This window comes from Chiloscyllium plagiosum, chromosome 31 (assembly GCF_004010195.1).
Source record: "Chiloscyllium plagiosum isolate BGI_BamShark_2017 chromosome 31, ASM401019v2, whole genome shotgun sequence".
NCBI classification, from domain to species: domain Eukaryota; kingdom Metazoa; phylum Chordata; class Chondrichthyes; order Orectolobiformes; family Hemiscylliidae; genus Chiloscyllium; species Chiloscyllium plagiosum.
In genome coordinates, this window is record NC_057740.1 from 39729788 (window position 1) to 39751195 (window position 21408).

General features: G+C 43.9%; 1 protein-coding gene across 2 annotated transcripts in view; it reads left to right on the forward strand.

The window, feature by feature from the left end:
- The first annotated feature begins 2756 nt into the window (after nt 1-2756).
- Nucleotides 2757-21408, forward strand: part of mef2b (myocyte enhancer factor 2b) — a 63990-nt gene continuing 45338 nt past the window's right edge. The window contains exons 1-2 of one of the 2 annotated variants that reach the window (XM_043721451.1): nt 2757-2885; nt 12229-12432. In XM_043721451.1, the coding sequence (XP_043577386.1) occupies nt 2832-2885; nt 12229-12432 (258 nt within the window). In that variant the 5' untranslated portion in view covers nt 2757-2831. The remainder of the gene's footprint in view (nt 2886-12228; nt 12433-21408) is intronic. The other variant, XM_043721452.1, reaches the window with a different exon arrangement.

The window sequence follows — 21408 nt, forward strand, 5'->3', positions numbered from 1 at the left end:
GCAAGAGTTTCAAGAAGGGAATTATGGAGTTTAAGGTGCAGACATCTGAAGGCAGAGTTGCTAATAATACAGTGGGGAATGAGCCAAGACAAAATATTCCCAGATAGTAATGCCACTTTTTACTTTGACATTTTAGGGTAAGTTCTTCGCCATCTAATTCTGCTCCACTGTCCTGAAGAATCTGACCTTGTTGAGATATTGTTCCTAAGTTATACTTTATAAGTACGTCCTAAAGTTCTCCAAAATGGTATGGAGAAAATGTGGAGACTCTGATAATGCATGCCCTTGTATTCTGCAACAATGTGTAAAATCTCCAACATTTCCCTGCCAGACAGTCAATGTTGGCAACCTGTTTGATTACTTGGTTGTCACTGGATTTATTTAAACACACCTACAGGACGCACATGGGTATGAGCGCAGAGGCATACACATGTACATACACATGCACACATGAATACACATAATGAACATCAGTTATTTGGAGAATCTGCTGAAGTTAAGTTTATTTTGCTTTAGAGAAAAAAACGCAAGGAGGAGATTTAATAGTGGCATTTGAAATCATGAAAGGTCTGATAAGTAAAAATAGTTTCCAGTAACTGAAGGGTTGTTAATTAGAGAACACAGATTTAAGATGACTGGTAAGAGAACCAGGGGTGACATGCAGAATGCAATGAGTGGTTACAGTTTGGGAGGTGCTGGCTGATAGAGTTAACAGTGGACCACAAAATCCACAGTGGATAAATACTTAAAAGAAAACAAATTGCAGAGAATCCAAGAGGAGTGGGGCAAGCTGGATAGCTCTTCAAAATAACCAACATTGAACCAATGGGCTGAGTGGTTGTCTTCTGTGCTATGTTATTCAGTGGTTCCTTGATTTTTCCAGTATCTTGCTCAACTTGCCTGGTCTTTGCTTCATTAGATGCCAACAGTTAGGCTGCTTAATTATATTCATAGCATGAGAGCAACCTTTTAATAACACAATTGTCTTGACTGTGTTTGGAGTATAATGAACCTCTTCATAGTTTGCTCCACCTAATACCCCTCTTGTTGTGTTGTGGCTCTTAGCCAGTAGGCACCCTAACCTTGTTTAAGAGAGACGCTGATGATACCATCACAGTCATAACAAATGACCTTATGGTCGAAAGGTTTCAGACTGCATCTTAGCCGGAGTCTCTTGAAGCATGGCATGCTGATGGAATCGTGCTGCTGTTTGTATTTAGCCCGGGTATTGAAGTGCCTGTGACTGTTATGCCAGGAGCTGCTAATGGCTGCTGTGGTACAAGTGGCAGTGTCCTACCTCTGAGCCAGGAAGACAGGGTTCAAGCTGCAGCTATCCAGAGATTCGTCTTAACATTTCTAAGCAGGCTGATTTGAAAATATGTACAGCAGGAACTCTGTTGAATATCTATTGAACCCTTCAGTAGTCCAATACCCATCTCTCACCACAGGACCTAACATAAATGTCACATCAGATATATGTTCCATACATTTGCGTTCATGAGGATACAAGTTGGCAGATCATCTGTTTCCGTCAGCCTCTTGAATGTACCAAATCACCTTTTAAAGGCTTCACATTGCTGGGGACAGGAAATCAGATGCCCTTCACCCAAACTCTCAACTGCCACGGTCCCTCACTCAAGACTGAACCTCCGGTAAATTCCCCTGGCAAGTGTGGCCAAGTGCTGCCCATCAGAACCCATCCAATCAACAGTTGGATAGAGGACAGCCAGAGTAGGTGGAAGAGTAAAGGAAGAGGAGCAGCCTGCCAGGGTGAGAAACGATGGGTTTGGATCACAGTGCAGAACCTGTGCAATTGCAGCTGAGATCTCAACTGCTATAAATAATTTTATTTACATGTTTTGAAATGACAAATTGTGCTGCTTTTGAAGAACACTGAAGGTTACTGATGTGAATGTACTATTGAAGCACTGTCATCCATCAAGCGCTCAATCATGCCAGCAAAAAAAAAGATTGGCAGCAAATGTAACCAATCAGTGATATTATTGTCAAATTAGAATCCATTCTCCATTCTGTAAGTAGCTTATGATTGTTCTCTCTCTGGGTTTTATGATGTTTGTGTTAACAAATGTCACAGTAATTTATTCCTATTTCATAGGCACGCACTCCCTGTTTCCATCTGTACAATGTGTTGAATTTTAGATTCTCATTTAAATAACGTTTTATAGTAGTGTGGGAGGCAGTGATGTGGACTCGATTGGCTGGCGTGATTAATTATTCCAAATCAGTGAATTGGGAGGAAGAGTGAAACTTGCAGAAAACAGGATCTTTAACAAAGTCCATGGACTGCATTTAAAGAGCACATCACAACAGTTTATAAAGACTATTTAAAACAAAAATACTGCCAATGAAGGACAGAACTCATGATTGGAATAGGGTGATTTGTTGAGTAAAATGCATTGGATAGAGGATTATAACAATGCAAATTGTGTTTGGAATCAATCCTAGTCATTTAGGAACACTGTTTGTGGTCTAAATAAATTTAACTCCTGGAATATTGCTGTCACTGCATGCAACCTAGGATTCCCTGCAGAACACGATATAAACCTGATGTGACTCAATGCCACCAGTGACAGGATGGTCAAATTGCTACATGATATGTTTACATTAAAGTTTCCATTACGAATAGGAATTTTATATTTGGTTTTGACTTAATCTTGTACAGTCATAACATGGTCGATACTATATTACATAGATGTAATTATTCCCTAATGTGTGTAATTTCCCCCATTCTCTAGGTGATGACAAAGAAACCGTTCTGTACTCGGATTTGAAACCTAAGAGACGATATTGTTTTACAAACAGAGTGAGAAATGGGGAGAAAGAAGATACAGATTTCCCGGATTGTTGACCAGCGGAATCGACAGGTATGGAATTCCCAGAGATTAGGAGCAGAGAATTATCCAGCCTTGAATAGACATAGTCGATCCCTGTTCACAATTGGTTTGCATGTAGCTCAGCAAGTAGGTGTTGGGCAAGCTATTTGGCAGCAGTGGGAATTTCATCCGAGTCTGCACGCTTACATGCTCCCAACAGCTGAGCAATTAAGTGGGGGTGCCTGACTGATCCCTACCCCCCTCCCATTCTAGGCAGCTCAGTGGTTAGCGCTGGTGCCTCTCAGCACCAGGAACCTGGGTTTGATTCCAGCCTTGAGTGACTGGGTGGCGTTTGCACGTTCTCACTGTGTCTGTGTGGGTTTTCTCTGGGTGCTCTGATTTCCTCCCACAGTTCTAAAGATGTTCAGGTGAGGTAGATTGCCCATGGGAAATGTGGGTTATGCGTGGGGGAGGCTGAGTCTGGTGTGATGCTGTTCGGAGGGGTCAGTGTAAATCTATGGGCCAAATGGTCTTTTTCTGCACTGTAGGAATTCTATGATTCTATCTCAGGTCAAGGTGGCTCCTCTTGTGATACTTCATGTTTCTTCCTGGGCATCAAATCTGAAATGCTCCGTATCACATTGGGTATTGAACCTGCCACCTAATGTAACCAACATGTTGTCAATGGAGTTTTGTTTTGTAAACTCACTGCCCACCCTGCCGGATTGTATTTTTTACAAAGCAGCATCCTCTTCCATTCAGACCCTGTAACCTGTAAGATGCTGAAGGGTCTTCACAAAGTGGATGGGATTTTTCTTCTTGCGGGAGAATCTAGAACTAGTGGGCCCCGCTTAGAAATAAGGGATCAACCATTTAAACAGATGAGAATTTTGTTTTCCTCATGATGGATTGAGAGTCTTTGGAATTCTCTTCCTCAAAGATTGGCGGAAGTAGAGTTTTGTTAAATCTATTCATGGAGTGTGAGAATCACTGGCCATGCCAGCGTTTATTACCCATCTCTCGATGACTTTGCAATGGCGGTGGTGAGCTGCCTCCCTGAGTCACTGAAGTCTCTTTGGTGTAGGTAAACCGACAACGCTGTTAGAGAGAGAGGGTTCCAGGATTTTGGCACTGGAGCAACAGGGACATATTTCCAAATCTGGATGGTGAGTGGCTTGGAGGGGAACTTGCAGGTGGCAGCAATTCTGTGTTCTAGCTGCCCTTGTCTTTCAAGATGGCAGTGGTCATGAGTTTAGAAGGTCAAGATTGGAGTGGTACTGGAAAAGCGCAGCAGGTCAGGCAGCATCTGAGGAGCAGGAAAATCGACGTTTCTGGCTAAAGCTCTTCCAAACGTCGATTTTTCTGCTCCTCGGATGCTGCCTGACCTGCTGTGCTTTTCCAGCACCACTCTAATCTACAGTACCCACTTTCGCCTGTGAGTTTGGAAGGTGCTGCATAAGTGTTTGCGAGGTAGATAGATTCGTGATTAGCTAAGGGGTGGAAAGTTGTTGGGGTAGGTGAAAATATGGAGTAATTGGGTGAGTAATTGTGATCCTATTGAATGGTGGAATGGGCTCGAGAGACTGAGTGACCTGCTGTGGCTCCTGATGAGTGTGTTTACCATTCTTGGCCCTCTGCCAATATTGTCCTGTCAGTGGCAATTGGAATGCATGTGCAAACAGACTGGGAAAATTTGGGATCTGGTTTTCCTTTCAGCTTGATATCCTGACTGAGGACGCAAACTTTGACCAACGGCATATCAGTTGGGCATCCCTTGTATGCCCATGCCATACAGTGAAATGAGGGAAGGTCAGGTGGCTTGGAAAAGAGCCTCCGATCAGAAAGAGAGGTAGCAATAGATAAAATCAAACAAACCCCCTTGGACTCTTCACTGCAGAAATTGTGGGAAGATGCAGAGCTGGGGGCGTTTTCTTGGACTAGTGCCTTGACTCCCCCAGGGAAAATCGACCATCTGTTTGTCTAAGGGTTGGAGGCAGAATTCCCAGGTTGCCAGCATAAATTTAGAATGAAAACCGGAATCTTCCCTTCAGTTCCGTTGTGTTAGGCAATGCAGGAAAGGAAGTTTTTCTATTTTTGGGAAGAAAGAGGTCATGCCCTGGGTCGGTGTAAAACACGACCTTCACCATATTAGGATGTTTTTGGTCAGGTTAAATCCCAAGAGCCTCCTGAAATAGATCCTTCTATCCTCCCAGTTGAAATTCCACCTCTTTTGGTGCTCTGGGTATGTTAAAGTGACAAGAGAAACTCTCTGAGATTGCACAGAATCGTACAGGACAGAAACCATCTATTCACCCCAAATGGTCCATCCCATTATTTTCAGCTCCGTGGAATCCTCCACCTATTCTTTTTCATCTTGCTTTATCTTCCTGCTATTCTGATGTACATGATGCGTTAATGTAGCCTGTCTGTAAACACTATCTCCAAGGAGAGGTGATAACCCAAGTGGTCACTGGACTGTCAATCGAGGGGCCCAGGGTTGAATTCACCTCCACCATGGCAGAATGTTTAATTGAATTTAAGTGTCTAATAGTGACCAGGAAACCCATTGCAATTATTGGGGAAGAAAAGCCCATCTGGTTCACTGATACCCTTTAGGGATGGAAGCTGCCATCCTTACCTGGTCTGGCCTACATGTGACTCCAGACCCACAACAATGTGGTTGACTCTTAACTGCCCTCCTGGCAATTAGGGATGGGCAATAAATGCTGGCCTGGTTATCAACACCTACATGCCATGAATGAATTTTTAAAAAAACACTGGCTGTAGAAGCAAGTTTCAGATTCTGTAGGTAAATTCCTCCTGGAATCATTGTCTTTTATTAATGGTTCAGGTTAATGTAGGAGTAAAAAGTTCTTAATTTGCCAACTTGGTTGCACAGGTGAATGTGAATATTGCAGCATAGCCCAGAATGATGTCGTGATCAGAACACAGCTGCTGTAACTGCATAACCAGGATCAGACACAGAGAAAGACACTGCTGGAGATCCTGTCCCCAATGTCCAACTCATTGTTTCTGCTAGAGAGTGAGGATGTCGTGGTTGAATAGTCTTGGCTAATATCTCCCTGTTTGGGGGAGCTTGATGCGTGTAAATTGGCAGTTGCTCTTCTTGCGTTACAGCATTGACTACACTTCATAAGTGCATAATTGGCTTTAAAGGGCTTTGAGATGTCCAGAAGGTGCTGCAGAGTTGCAAGCTCTGTCTCTACTTCTCTGTTTCTGCCCTGCTTGTGCTCCCGAGAGGACCACCCACTGTTTTCAAATCCGTTTGTAAAGAAACGGCTAACATATTTGCATCAGATTTGCCTAATCTCTGGTTGTGAGTCAGCAAGTCATAAGACGTACAAGTCAGCGCCCATTCTGTCAATGTTGCAGAGTTTCTCACAGGTGAATTCCCAGGCACGGGCACTCACTACCACATGCAAAATCTTGCGTTTCTTTTGGCTATCTTTGGCTTGTGGTATTTTCAGTGAAGTATCGGTTTCAGTCCCTGTTAATTTAATATTGAATCAATTTTCTTGTTTATGAATTCACACTGTCACTCACAGTTCTCCCTCACTGACTACATACAGCAAATTTATTGACTTTTTAAAAATTGTTCTTGAGCTGTGAGAATCAAAACCAGTCTAAGGTTACAGAGTAGGCTATTTAGGACTGAGAGGAGGAGGGATTTTGTCACCCAGAGACTAGGGAGTCTGTGGAATTCTCTGTCACAGACCATGATTAAATGTTTTCAAGATGGAGTTCTGATATAGTTCTTGGGACTAAAGTGATCAAATGATATGGGGGAGAAAGAGGGAACAGGGTTTTGAGTTGGATGATCAGCCATGATTATACTGATTCACAGAGAAGGTTTGAAGGGCCGAATAACCTACTCCTGCTATTTTCTGTTTCTGATATTGGCAAAGATTGGCCAGTTGTCCATTCTTGGGCTTCCCTGAGAAGGTGATGCTGGACCAATCAAATTTGGCTTGGGTTTGATGCAACTGAGTGTGAGACCACTTCAAAGGAAGCAGGTCATCCTAGTGATGGTCACCCAGGGGTAAGGTGACCTCCCTCTCCCCTCGAGTCTCAAGATTGAGACTGTAGTTTGGAATGGTGGTGCGTTCCTGAGATGCAGATGGGACATTGAACCAGGACCCCCTGTCCTTTTTAACTGGATATGGAGATGAATGGCACTAATTTGAAGGGTAGGGTAGTTTTCCCAGGTACCTCATCCAATACTTATCCCCTCTTCAAAATGGTTGATTAAAAAAAGACTATCTGGTCAGTTATCACAACGTAGGATTTGCAGTGCATCAGATACCTACATTACTGTAGTTATGACACTTCGAAAGTATTTCATTGGCTGTAAATCACCTTGGGACATCCAGTGGTTGTAAAAGGCACTACACAAATGCAAGTCTGCCTTCCTTCTTCATATGGGACTGAAGTCACATATAGGCCTGGACAGGGTAAAGATGTCATTTACCATTCCCTATCAGACCCTGGCAAACCAATTGGGTTATTAGGACCACCTAGTTCGCTTCATGGTCTCTTGTACTAATCCCAGACTTTCTCTTTCAAAACTGAATTCAAACTCTCAACCAGACGGTGGAATTTGATCCAACATTCCCTGGATATTAATTTAACAGAGTAAGAGGCAACTTGACAGAAACGTGTAAGATCCTGAGTGGTCTTGACAGTGGGGCATGTGGAGAGGATGCTTCCTCTTACACAAGAATCTAGAAATAGCAGTTAATGTTTAAAAAGGAGTCACGTATTGAAGAGACTTTGGAGCGCATTTCCTGAAAAGCTGGTAGAAGCAGAGCCCCTGAATGTTTTTAAGGCAGAGGTGGGTAGATTTCTGATAAAGAAGGGGGTGAATGGTTATTGGGGGTAGGCAGGAATTTGGAGTTATCAGATCAGCTATGATTTATTGAATGGTGGAGCAGATTTGAAGGGTCAAATGGCCTACTCCTGATCTTAATTCACATAGAATCGCTACAGTATGGAAGCAGGTCATTTGCCCATTGAGTACACACTCACCTTCCAAGAACATTCCTCCCAGACCCAGTTCCTATTCTGTAACCTTGCATTTCCCATGGCTAACTCACCTAGCCTACATATCCCTGGACACCATGGGCAATTTAGCATGGCCAATCCACCCTAACCCGCACATCTTTGGACTGTGGGAGGAAACCGGAGCAGCCAGAGGAAACCCACGCAGACACAGGGCAACATGCAAACTCCACACAGTCACCCAGTTTGCACTATTATAAGTTTCTGCATTTCTACTAAAATTGAAAGCTCTGATTGATTGGAAATGCCAACTCCAGGAGACATTCCTTTCTTTCTGAACTACCCATCTTGTCAAATAACTTTTCTCTGTCCATCTCACCAACCATTTTACAATCCATAAACATGCTTAAAGAAAATCTTTAAAACTCAGTCTATTTTTAATACTATTGGTTTCCTCCATCCTTCTCTGAATTGTCCAGGAAATTCAATTTTAGTTCCTGGAGACTCGGGAGCATTGATAGTTCTGACAATAACTATTTGCGTTAAAGATACCATATAAATTTAGTGAAACACCCTGATGCACGTCAGCAAGGTAATCCAACAACATTTGACACTGCGCCAAATGGCCAGACTTCCAGTTAAAGTATTGAAAGCTTGTTGTAAAGGAGGAATGAGAGGTAAAGAGGCCGAGAGCTTCAGAATTAATTCCGAGGTTTAGGATGTAGGCAATTGGAGGCAGAGTCATTGATTCAAGAGGCCAGAATTAGTCGACTGCACAGGTATCTTAGAAACTTGAAAGACTGCAGCAGATTAGATATGAGTTGAGGAGTTAATTTGTACAGTAGGCATTGAGTTAATTGTGTGGGTTTTTGTTACTCTCTTGTGTCTCCTCTCTCTCAGCCACTGACTCATACTGGGAAATGGTTGCCTGGGTGCTGTATATCAATTGATGCAGATTGCACGGGAGCAGAGTGCACAGTCAGAGCGTGCAGTCTGTGTCGTCAGGGCTCTGGCTGTACGTGCAAAGCCACAGTATCACTGCAGGGGCCTTATTGTGGTCTGAAGCTAGCTCATTGAGTTAGTGTCTCTTCAGCACCTCATCCTTTAGAGATCTGATCTCCTGTGTGGCACAGCCTGCTCCTGTTCCTCTCTGACAGTGGCCAGTGATTCCATTAACGAATCTCATTGCCCAAGAGGTGGCCATTCAGCCTAGTATTGCTATTGCTGTTCCATTAAAAGAACTACCTAATTAGTTACACTCCAACCTGCTCCTTTACCTGTAACCTCACAACTTTGTTCCCCTCAAATACTTGGAATTTCTGGAAGTATTGATATGCCCCCACCCCCACTATGCTGCCCAATAGGAACTGTACAATTGACCATAAGGGCGTTTGAAGTTGATGGATTTTTGAGTTTATTCGCTCCCCTCTTGAAGGAGTTGACTCAGCTCCAGGAACACAAAGCTTTCATTCTCTTGTTCAAGTGACATTTTATTCAGCAGAATACAATGATTGTCAGAATTAGTCTGAGCTTTGTGTTTTACTTTCACTGATGAATATCCTCTGGCTTCAACTGGCTGTACATCTTATCTGTGGCTTAGTGGGTAGCGGTCTGTCTCTGAGTCAGAACATTTAAGAGTCCTCCTGCAGTGTCCTTGTAATCCAGGCTGGCATTACCAGTGCACTACTGAGGGTATGCTGCGTTGTCAGAGGACCAGTTTTGGCACAGGCCAAGATTTGCCTGTTCTGATGGCTCATGCAGGTGTATATTGTAAAACACTGGGATCTTTAAAGAACATTAGGGAAGTGGTCTCTACAGTCTCGAGTCCTCAGGAAGCAGGGTGACAGGTCGTTTCTTTCTTGGATATTGTATAAAGCTGTGGAACATGCACATTTTGTTGTGTTTTATGGCCAGGTGCATTTTATGGCCAGGTGTGCTCTGCTTTAAGATATTTCTGCAACGTGGTAAAGTGTGATATAAGTTCGAGGTATCATATTCAAGTGTGGGGACAATGACCAGTGCAATTCCCATCCTGACCCAGCCCAGCTTCCCCAGTCCTGCATTGTCCAATACGTCCCACTGTACATTCATACAAAACACCTCGAGATGTCTTCTATTAAACTCTCTGACAGCCATCCATCTCGTTAGATATAGGATCATAACAAATGGGCACAGCAGTAGGCCATTCATCCCATTGAACCTGTCTCACCAATCAATAAGATTGGATTGTGATCTCAACCCAACTATCCCACCTGTCCCCCATGACCCTAAACTCCGTTGTCAATCACATATACTGGAGTGGGCTCACCTTTGGGGTTCATGTACAAGAGCACCCAGATTCATTGTACTTTAACATTCTGTTGGCCTTCTCCATTTAAATAATATTTTGCTATGTGTCAGTGTGCACAGTCATGTATCTTCGCATATTCTACTCCATCTGCCAGTTTCTTTACCCAGACACTTTATCCATCGATAACCCTTTGCAGTCTCTTGAGCCTGGATTTTACATGGCAGACTGGGCAAGTTTTCGGTCTGGGAATGGTATAAAATACTTTGAGTCCCTAAGCCCACTGTCTTCACACACACCCCAGAGCTCACTTCTCTTTAATGTATTGCCAAAATCAGCCCGGCTGCATATTTAAATCGATTAAGTTTGTTAATGAACCTGTTGATCTAGGCAATATGACCATTGTAGCACAGGAGCCTCAGTTATCTAGTATCCGATTATTCAAACAAGATAGCAAGGTCCTGATACGTGGCTAAACTGTGTTATCTGGTGTCCGATTATCCAAATGTTCGAATATCCGAACATCCGATTATCCAAACAAAATACTCCCTGCCTGTGTTGTTTGGATAATCGCGATTCCTCTGAATCTGAGCCGGAAGACCTAGGGGATTAAGTCCCATCTGCCTTGGGTGTGTCACGATGTCTCTGAATAGGTTGATTTTTAAAATATCCATGCGGTCCCTGCCAGAATGCCGGTGGTGTGAGCTGTCAAACAGAAGCAAACAGCCATTTGTACATGTCTTGACATGTGGCAGGGGGAAAGAAGTGGGAGAGTCCTATCATTTGTTCGGATTAGGTGGGTGCATCATTTCTCCTGGCATTGCCCCCTTTGTTTCTGCCTGCTTGCTCTCTAAGACCCACCCTGATACTTGGCTTCCTTGTTAGTGCTGCAGCCAGCAGCGTATGCTAAAATCATAGAATCCCTCCAGTGGGAAAGAGGCCAATCAGCCTATTGAGTCCATACCAACCCTCTGAAGAGCATCCCACATAGACATACCATCCCCCCACCTTATCCTCATAACCCCCCATTTCCCATGGCCAATCCACCTAAACTGCACATCTATGGAAATGGAGAAAGACACTAACTCTCACCCAGAGTCAAAACACTTGCATCACCCTGTTGGACACAGGGTTGGCCAATTTCCATCCCTTGATCAACATCACAGGAATTAATTATCAGGTGATTGCCATATTGCTGTTTGTGCGATCTTGGAGCTGGAAGTCAGGTGGAGGTAGATTCACCTGAAGTATTCAAGAGGGAATTGGATAGAAGATGATGTGCAAGGTTATGCGGGGAGGTTGGGGGGGGTGTGTGCAGGAGACTGACGCTAGATAATGATGCTCACGTAACGGACCAGTGTAAGTACAATGGGGCAAATGGCTGCCCCCTGTGGCATAATGCTTCGGTTCTTTTGTAGAGTTTACTTTAAGGCACCACAAATTATTTCAACTTTACCTGAGGTTCATGTAAGCCTTCACCTACATCATGCAGTAGGCTGGGGGAGGCCACAGGAATGTGCATTTAATATTTTTTTAAAAAACCATCAAGTAGTTTTGGGTGAATTCCATTCTGAGGCAGAGAGAATACCTTTGAAGATATCATTGCTACCTTCCGTTCATCTCTCACTTAACTTTTTAAAAAATTGATTTTGCTTGTACCACTCCTCTTTCTTGATCCTAACCTAAGAACTTGTACCTTTCCCTAACAAAGCACTCCCATAGGACAGTATACTGTATTCCAGGGTATATTGTCCCACGGGAGTGTTGCACTGCCAGGGGTGCTGCCTTTCAGATGAAATGTTAAACCAAAGAGCCATAACTACTCAAGTTGATGTGAGAAGTCCGACAATAAAGTAATGCAGGAGTATGTCCTGGCAGATTTTTGTGCTTCAGTCGACATCATGAGAATTCTTTATCTGGTAATTGTCACATTGTTGTTTGTGAAATCGTGCTGTGCACAAATGGCTGCTGCTTTTCTCGCGCTAAAACAGTAGCTACACTATTGAAGGATACCTTCTTTAGGTGCTTCGGGTTATCCACTAATTGTGCAAACTGCTGTTAGAGTGCAAGTATTTCTCTTGCGTGCAGGTGACCTTCACTAAGAGGAAGTTTGGCCTGATGAAGAAAGCGTATGAACTGAGTGTGCTGTGTGATTGTGAGATCGCGCTCATTATCTTCAACAGCACCAACCGCCTCTTCCAGTACGCCAGCACAGATATGGACCGAGTGCTACTCAAGTACACAGAGTACAGTGAGCCACACGAAAGTCGCACTAACTCGGACATCCTTGAGGTAAGGAAAGTGTCAGCCATGGTTGGAGGAACAACTTATCGACAACTCTATTCATCCCCAGTGGTCTCCATTGGCATCTTCTTCCAACTAGCCTTCACTGTTGGCCAGTGATTGATGTTGAGGTCTAAGCTGGAAAAGATCAAGAGTCTTTCATTGTTATCTCCCAGGACTAACCTGAGAATTTTCCATCTTTCACCCCAATTACTCAACCCCTTGTCTCTAATTCAGTATTAACTTTACGCCCAATCTCCCCTCCCCATGTTATTGATCTTGAAGTTTAAAATCTTGGGTGAAACGTATCAGTTTTAAATAGTCAGTACCTCACTGTCAGGTGGATTAGTTGAAGTGAATATTTATAGATGCATTGAAGGGAAGCTGAATAAACACAAGAGAGAATGAGAAATAAAAGGGTATGGAAGTGAGCTGAAGAGAGGTGGCAGCAGGTTCTAGTCCAGCTAGGACCAGGTGGGCCAAATAGACTGTTTCTGTGCTGTAAAACCACATCTATTTATGATTTTTTAAACAGGAAGGAGTGCAGAAGGAAAAGATTTCTTCTTTAATCTCTGTTTTGGACACATAGACTTTGCTGAGCAGGCTGGCTGTGGACCATCATGGAGCACTCGTTGTCTGTTACAGTCGAAAGTCCTGCTCAACTGTTTTGCTTTGTGCATGATGATGTCTGTGTTGGATGGAGGTATTTTGGGTCTTTGCTGTTTGTTGCCAATATTGGTTTATTCTGGAATCTCCAGGTTACCACAGTGAGTGAGAAAGACCAGAGCAAGTCTTTTTCTTTGCATTAAAAACATTGGAAATGGGGCAAAACATCTCTTTGCCACATTGGACAATAGCTGATTCCCAGTAATGATTTAAAAGGCATCTGGATGGGTATACAAATAGGAAGGGTTTAGAGGGATATGGGCCACGTGCTGATAAATGGGATTAGATTAGGTAGGATATTTGGTCGGCATGGATGAGTTGGACCGAAGGGTCTGTTTCCGTGGTGTACATCTCTCTGACTGGGAGAGGATCCATTCACTGTGAAGTTTGGTAATTTTGAACTTACCAGAATGGCACACAGTGAAATCTCTAGGTACTTGTCCAAACCATCAAAGTATGGGCAAGTAGTTGAGTTTAAGAGTCTGTTAGTTGTCAACATCAGAAGCATCCTTGAGTGAGTGATCAACACAAGATTTGTATAAAATGGCTGAAGGCTTTCAGACCAGTTTCCAATTACCATGATTAATCCACCCAGCCTGCACATCTTTGGACTGTGAAAAACTGGAGCACCCAGAGGAAACCCACGTAAGCACTAGGAGAATATGCAAACTCCACACAGACACTCATGGCTGGAATCGAACTTGGGTCTCTGCCGCTGTGATGCTAACCACTGAGCCACCGTGCCACCCCCTGATCCAAAACTCAGGATTATACACCCAAAGACTCCATAAAGTTCATTCAAATTTAATCTGGTTACTGCTAACATTTTCACTGGCTCTGGTGTGTTTGATGCAAATACAATGGCAACATTTTGATGTCACAGTGGACAATTGGTAAAGATTTATTTTTCAGAGGATATGGGCATCACAGACAAGGCTTGCATTTATTGCCCATCTGTAATCGCCCTTGGCTTACTCAGTCATTTCAGAGGGCCAAAAGTCAACCACATTTGCTGTGGATCTGGTGCCATATTTAGGCAGATATCCTTCCCTAAAGGGCATTAGTGAACCAGATGGGCTCTTCAATGATAATAGGAGAGGGACTGAGGACTGCAGATGCTGGAGATCAGAGTCTAGAAGTGTGGTGCTGGAAAAGCACAGCCGGTGAGGTAGCATCCGAGGAGCAGGAGAATCGATGTTTCAAGCATAAGCCCTTCATCAGGAATCGGCTCTTCATCCAGACAAAGAGATTATACTCAACATGGACTCTCCTACTCCTCGGATGCTGCCTGACTGGCTGTGCTTTTCCAGCACCACATTTTTTGACTGACCCTACCATGGTTACTGTTACTAAATTTAGCTCTTAAATCGAGATGCTTTGATCATTGAATTTTAATTCCATCATGTTGGTATTTGAACCCAGGTTGCCAGAACATTACCTTGGTCTCTGGATTAATAGTTGAGCCATAACACCATCAGGCCACAATCTCCCCAAATGATGAAGGCAGATAATTTTATACAGCAAGTTCAAATCTCTGTGCCTTTCTTATTTGTCATTTGTACAAGCAATGGCAAAATAATTACCTGCTCTGTTACATGCTACAGGTGTCACCTTTTGATGAGGATCAGTCAGGAAAATCAACAGGAAGCTCTCTCCAAGCCTCACTGCTGCTCAGAAATACAAATCATTGTTTGGGGGTTGGGGGTGGAGGGAGTGTGTCCCCTCAACACGTAAATGTGAATTTTAAGAAAGCATGTTCTGACTTGTAGATGATGAATTTTCTAAAGAACAAGTAGCCATGCTTTGGATATCGGCCCACGTTTCCATGCCAGCTGAGCACTCTGTGTAGAAACTGCTGGCCACATATCTCTAATCTGGCCTTTATCTCGCGTACAAATTCATTTTGTTCGAGTGTCTTGCAAGATAGAATGACAAAAACTTGCAACACACATGAGGACCATTTGGCTTGTGACAATCATTTGATCAAAGAGCTGTGTTTTAGTATCTTGGCTGTGCATTTTGACGTTGCCCTATACATTCCCTCATAAAAATACAAAGTGCTAGAGAAACACTAATGTATATGGTAAGGGTTCCGTAAAGGTTAATGTTGGAGGCTGTATGATGTCATACCCATCTGATGGGTGGGGATAAGGCAGAATATTATTTCAAGACCTCTTAGAGTGAAGAACCTACATCCACAGGCCGTCTCCCAATCTTAGTAATAACATCTAGTTTACAAATAGAGACTATGGGGCTCCGAGCGATGTAGGTTGTGATGAGATTTGAGGCAGAATTTGATTTGAAAAAATCCAGCAAGGCTCTGTGTTGGGGGCAACTTGCTACATCTTGTCTGCGTTTACCAACTGGTAAGACAGGTATTTCTATCAGCAGTGACTTACCAATTATGGGGGATTGAATCGGAGAGATTGTTACTAATGGCACAACTACACTCATTACTATACAGCTTCCTACCTTGCCCAATCCTCTGAGCGAGCTGGACAATGTCAGTCCTCAACATGGAAGAGAGTGGGCACCCGATGTCTTCAGCTGACCACTGCCTGCGACCAGCTCCCGTGTTACTCAGCATCAAACAGCATCCCGGGATGCACTTGCAGGCTGCCTATGAAGCCGGTTTATATGGCAGGGCAAGCTGGCAATGATATTGAAAGGCTGCTGTGAGGACACTGAGCACAGGGACAGGCTCCCAGCTCTCAGATTGGACCAGTTTGTATCTCAGGGCTTCTCTCTCTTGTAGCTGTGTACCACCTACCTGCATGCTTACAGCATGCCATGCCTTATCCTGCCTTGTCACATCAATACCAGTTGGCATGTTGGTGCTTGGACCAGAGCCAAAGGCTGTCACTTCTGCCCTATTGACCTGCTGTTTCGTATAGAGACACACGGTCCTTGACAGCACAGATCTGACCAGGGCAGGAGGGTGTTTTGCAGTATGGAACACCGAGATGTCATCTAACACCTTCAGCATGGAGCAGCTGTCTGTCAGTTAATGCTCTACTCATCTATTCAAATAATCATGTTGGAAACTGGGTGGAGACTAGTCCTCAGTTCACAGTCCAGTTCAAAGTGGAGGATACAGTGTGTCGGGGGAGGGTGGGTTCCAAACCTGTCAGATCCAGCACAGTTCACTCACAGTCCAACTGTTTGGCAGCGGTTATTTACTCAGTTGGGGTGGTGGTGGTCACGGTCGTGGGATGTGCCCGAGTTGGATCCAGCCATTGGGCAGTGGTCAATCCTGTAGGGCCAGTACTCCTGGTCTGGGCAGTTGGGTGGCATCAGTCCAAGAGAGAGAGACATCTGGTCAGTCATGCCCAGGGGCTGCTAGTCAAAACTGAACAGAGGTCTGGGTGAGTCCAGTCCTGTAAGTACATTGATCACTAAGGCAGCTGTAAAATGTGGACAATACCCAGAGTGAGTGGAGTCAGTGTCACTTAAATGGGTGAAAGCAAGGGATACTATCTGGTGCTTGCTGGGACATCACCGAGCAAAAAAATAATGCATCCGTTTGCAAACTACAGCTATGTATACTTGCTATTCATTCAGAGGATGACTGCTTCACTGGCTAGGCCAATGGTTATTGCCCATCCCTAATTGCCCAGAGGGCAGTTAAAGGTCAACCACATTACTGTGGGTTCGGAGTTGCACAATGACCAACAGTTTCTTTCCTTAAAGGACATTAGTGAATCAGATGGGTTTTTCCTGGACTCTTGATAAGTTTCATGATCATTATTAGATGACTCTTAATTCAAGATTTTTAAAAAATGAATTAAAATTCCACTTTTTGCTGTGGCAGGATTCAAATTCCAGTTCCCAGATCCTTCCCAGATCCAGGGTCTCTGGATTAATAGTCAAGCGATAATACCACTAGGCTCTCTGCATTTGGAATTATTTCCTCTTTGCATTTGGAATTATTTCTTCATCCATTTAGCGTATGCAGCGGGAACATGCTTAGGTGCCAAATGTTGGTCAAAAGCCAAATGCACCATGCCATTGGTACTTGAAAATATAACATTGGAATCTGTGTTGCAGAGGTTAGGACTTTAAAATGCAAATGTTGCAAAAGGAAAACACCCCATCACTTGCAGAACTTCCCAAAGTGCTGTGGGAAGTGCAGCCAACACTCTCTGCTTGACGTAACACTCAGCCAGCACCTCACCTTTATTGAAGTTAGTGTACACACGGGTTGGGGCTTTGCTGGGCCAGACAATGGGGCTGCTGAAGATAGAGTTCCACTGTGTGACCTGGATCTGGTGGAAGTGGTAGGGGGGAGCCCTCCAGTATAGTCAGGATGGAGTGTGCTGCATCATCCTGCATGCTGTGCTCTGCATAATTGGAGCAGGAAATGAGACAATGTGATAGATGCTGAGGAACTGGGGAAACGGGACCAGTCTTCTGTGAAAGTTGATGAAGACAATGAGCTGGAGAAAGTTGTCCTAGCCCCTGACACAGCTGAGCTGCATTGGATGCTACGAGGCAGACAGGACCTGATTGACCCTCCAGTTCCACTCGATGAGAACAGGGTGCAGCAGACCATCATGGGATGTTTAAAAGACATTGGTCATGGTGTCCAAAGAGGTGCAGGTCAGGTAGATTGGCTGTGCTACATTACTCAAAGTGTCCAGGGATGTGCAAGCTAGGTGGGTTAGCTATGGGAACTGCACGGTTGTGGGGATAGGGTAAAGGGGTGAGTCTGGGTGGGATGCTCTTTGGAGGATCAGTGTGAACTCGATGGGCCCAATGGCTTGTTTCCACACTGTAGGGATTCTATGATTCTGTGATTTTGTTTGCATTGGTGGTAAACTACAGCTCTGTTCATTTTGTTGGTATTCAATTATGGTGGCTGAATGCTTGTCTTAGCTCCAGTGCTTAGACCATGATGCTAATAAACAAAGTTGTGGGTTCAATTCCTGTAGTGAGCAACATTGCTAGCATCCATGCCACACTTTATTTCCAAATGCTAACAGGCTGGGACTCTATTCACTAGTGTTTAGATTGAGAGATGACTCCTTGGAAATATATGGGATTCTTAAGGGGCCTGACAGGATAAATGCTGAGAGGATGTTTCCCTCATGGGAGTCTAGGACCAGAAGATATTGTCTCAGAATAAAGGGATACCTTTATTGGAGAAGGAATTCTTCCTTGTGGGTTGTGGGTGTTTGCATTTCCTTGCCACAGAGAGCTGTAGGTGAAGGAGGACAGAGTCCTTGTGTATATTTAAGGCCAAGACAGATTCTTGATCAGTCGGGGAATCGAGAATTATGGGAAAGGGCAGGAAAGTGGACGTGAGGAATGTGAGATCAGCCATAATCCCGTGGATTGGCATAGGGTGCTTAAGGGACCAAATGGCCTCCTCCAGTTGTTATTTCTTATGGTGTTATAATGAACATATGAAACAGGAGTAGGCCATTCAGCCCCTCTAGCCTTGATTCTGGAACTAGTCTCCCTGCTATAGGAAAGATGTTGCAAAACTTGAAAGTGTGCAGAAAAGATTGACAAGGATGTTGCCACGGTTGGAGGGTTTGAGCTATAGGGAGAGGGTGAATAGACTGGGACTATTTTCCCTAAGTGTTGGAGGCTGAAGTTTATAAAATCATGAGCGGCGTGGATTGGGTGAATAGCCAAGGTCTTTTCCCCAGAGTAGGGGAGTCCAAAATTAAAGGCTATAGGTTTAAGGTGAAAGGGGAAAGATTTAAGAGACCTAAGCAGCAACTTCTTCACACAGAGGGTGGTGAGTGTATAGAGTGAGACATCAGAGGAAGTGGGGAAGGCTGGTACAATTACAACATTTAAAAGGCCTCTGGACTGGTATATGAATAGGAAAGGTTTAGAGGGACATGGGCCAAATGCTGGTAAATGGGGCCAGATTGGTTTAGGATATCTGGTCGGCATGGACAAGTTGGACTGAAGGGTATGTTTCTGTGCTGTTCACCTCTAAGGCTCTATGACTGATCAAGATTCATTGAGCAGACTGGTCCACAGGAATACTGGGGGCAGAGTAGTGGTTAGTTAGGCAGAGGTGTAGCTATGAGCAGGTAAACAGTGTGACCTGGTGGTTAAACAGCAACAAAGGTGAGAGAATGGGGTTGTGTGTGTGAAGGAGTATCAGTCGTGAGGACCTAGTGCTATAAACAGCGTGGTTTTGTGGCCAAGTTGGGTACATTGTAGATTGGGAGCGGAAAGTTAGAACATTTGTGAAATTATAAAATGGGGAAGGCATTGCATGGTCCCTTTTAAAGATGACGATTTTCTGTGCTTGAGTTTCCAATATTCAGAGTCCAAACTGAAATATTTGTATCAAAAGGCCATACAGTTAGCAAGCCAAGCAGCAGTTTTTACCAAAGTTTTTGAATTTAGCCAATTAATTTGAACCAGGCACTTAGATACTGAAAACCTATTAAATTTAAATCTGATGGTTTTGACAACATAGGTCCTATTGTAAGCAATATTGCCATGTCATTAAGGATTTAAAAAGAAGGGACAGTTGGACAAAGACCCCAAAGCTAACTGCCATCCACCAGAGCTAATGGCCCTCAGCTCTCGAGAGAGAATCGTTATCTTTCTCAGTCATCTATGTCTTCGAGAAAGCACCATCTAAATAATGGTATTGATGCTGGAGAAGACGTTCCTGATAGAAGAAACTACAAAGAAGTACAGAATATTCTGGAAGACACACAACCTGGTTGTAATTTTGAGAGAACAAATTTTATTTTTTGTATATGAGTAGGACTTGTCTTTATTGGAGCAGCATACCATCAGAATATTGTTTCATTCAGGCATAGTTAGTATTTGGGATTTATTCAGATTGTTAAGAAGTTAATTTGTTCTCTGTTGGAGTTAGATAAATAAATTGTTAATATAGAACAGTACAGCACAGTACAGGCCCTTCAGCCCTCAATGTTGTGCAGGTCTTTTATCCTACTCTAAGATCAGACTAACCTACGTACCCTTCATCGTACTACCATCCATGTGCCTATCCAAGTGTCACTTAAATGTCCCTAATGTATCTGACTCCACTGCTGACAGTGCATTCCATGCACCCACCACTCTCTGTGTAAAGAACTTACCTCTGACTCTCCCCAAAACCTTCCACCAATTACCTTAAAATTATGTCCCCTCATGATGCCCATTTCTGTCCTGGGAAAAAGTCTCTGGCTATCTACTCTATCTATGCCTCTTAACATCTTGTATACCTCTATCAAGCCACCTCTCATGCTTCTTTGTTCCAATGAGAAAAGCCCTACTATGCTCAACCTTTCTTCATGAGACATGACCTCCAGTTCAGGCAGCATCCTGGTAATTCTCCTCTGCATCCTCTCGAAAGCTTCCACATCTTTCCTAAGATGAGGCGACCAGAACTGAACACAGTATTCCAAGTGTGGACTAACCAGGGCTCCATAAAGCTGCAGCATAACCTCGCAGCTCTTAAACTCAATCCCCCTGCTAATGAAAGCCAACACACCATATGCCTCCTTAACAACCCTATCAGCGTGGATGGCAACATTGAGGAATCTATGGACGTGGACCCCAAGATCTCTCTGTTCCTCCACACTGCCAAGAATCCTGCCTTTAACCCTGTATTCTGCATTCAAATTCGACCTTCCAAAGTGAATCACTTCACACTTTTCCAGGTTGAACTCCATCTGCCACTTATCAGCCCATTTCCTGTCAATGTCCCATTGCAACCTACAACAGCACTCGGCACTATCCACCACTACTCCAACCTTCATGTCATTGGCAAACCTTTTGATTTTAAAGTGAGTGTCAGGTATTTATTTTGTTTAACACTAGAAGTTGCTGTAAGGCAGGTCACATCACTTTTCACACACGCTTTTCACTGATTTTTAGGGAGATGTGCTCCTCTTTGAGTTTTGGTTCTCAGGGAGGGGGAGAGGTCAACCTCTGCTTTATAACACCCATGTGCTGTGACATTTGTTGCCAATGGGTTGGCTTGCCAACACCTTGTCCAGGAGCACAGTGACCTTTTTAAAGATGATACGGGCACTATGAATCAGCAGAAATCCAGTGAGTTGCAAGTTGATCTGGGAAAGGCACATGGTAAGACTGGGATAGAATCGGGCAACATAGAGGCAGGGACGGTAGTTAACGAGGTGAAAAGATAAACAGAAAATGCTGCAGCATTTCCACAGGTCTGGCTGGTTTTCTCTGGGCTATGAGGAGGAGTCACACTGGACTGGAAATGTTAACTGTTTCTCTCTCCACAAAAGCTGTGAGACCTGCTGAGTTTCTCCAGCACTTCCTAAAAAGAAATTTCAGCACCAGTGGCATTTTGATCTTGGTTAA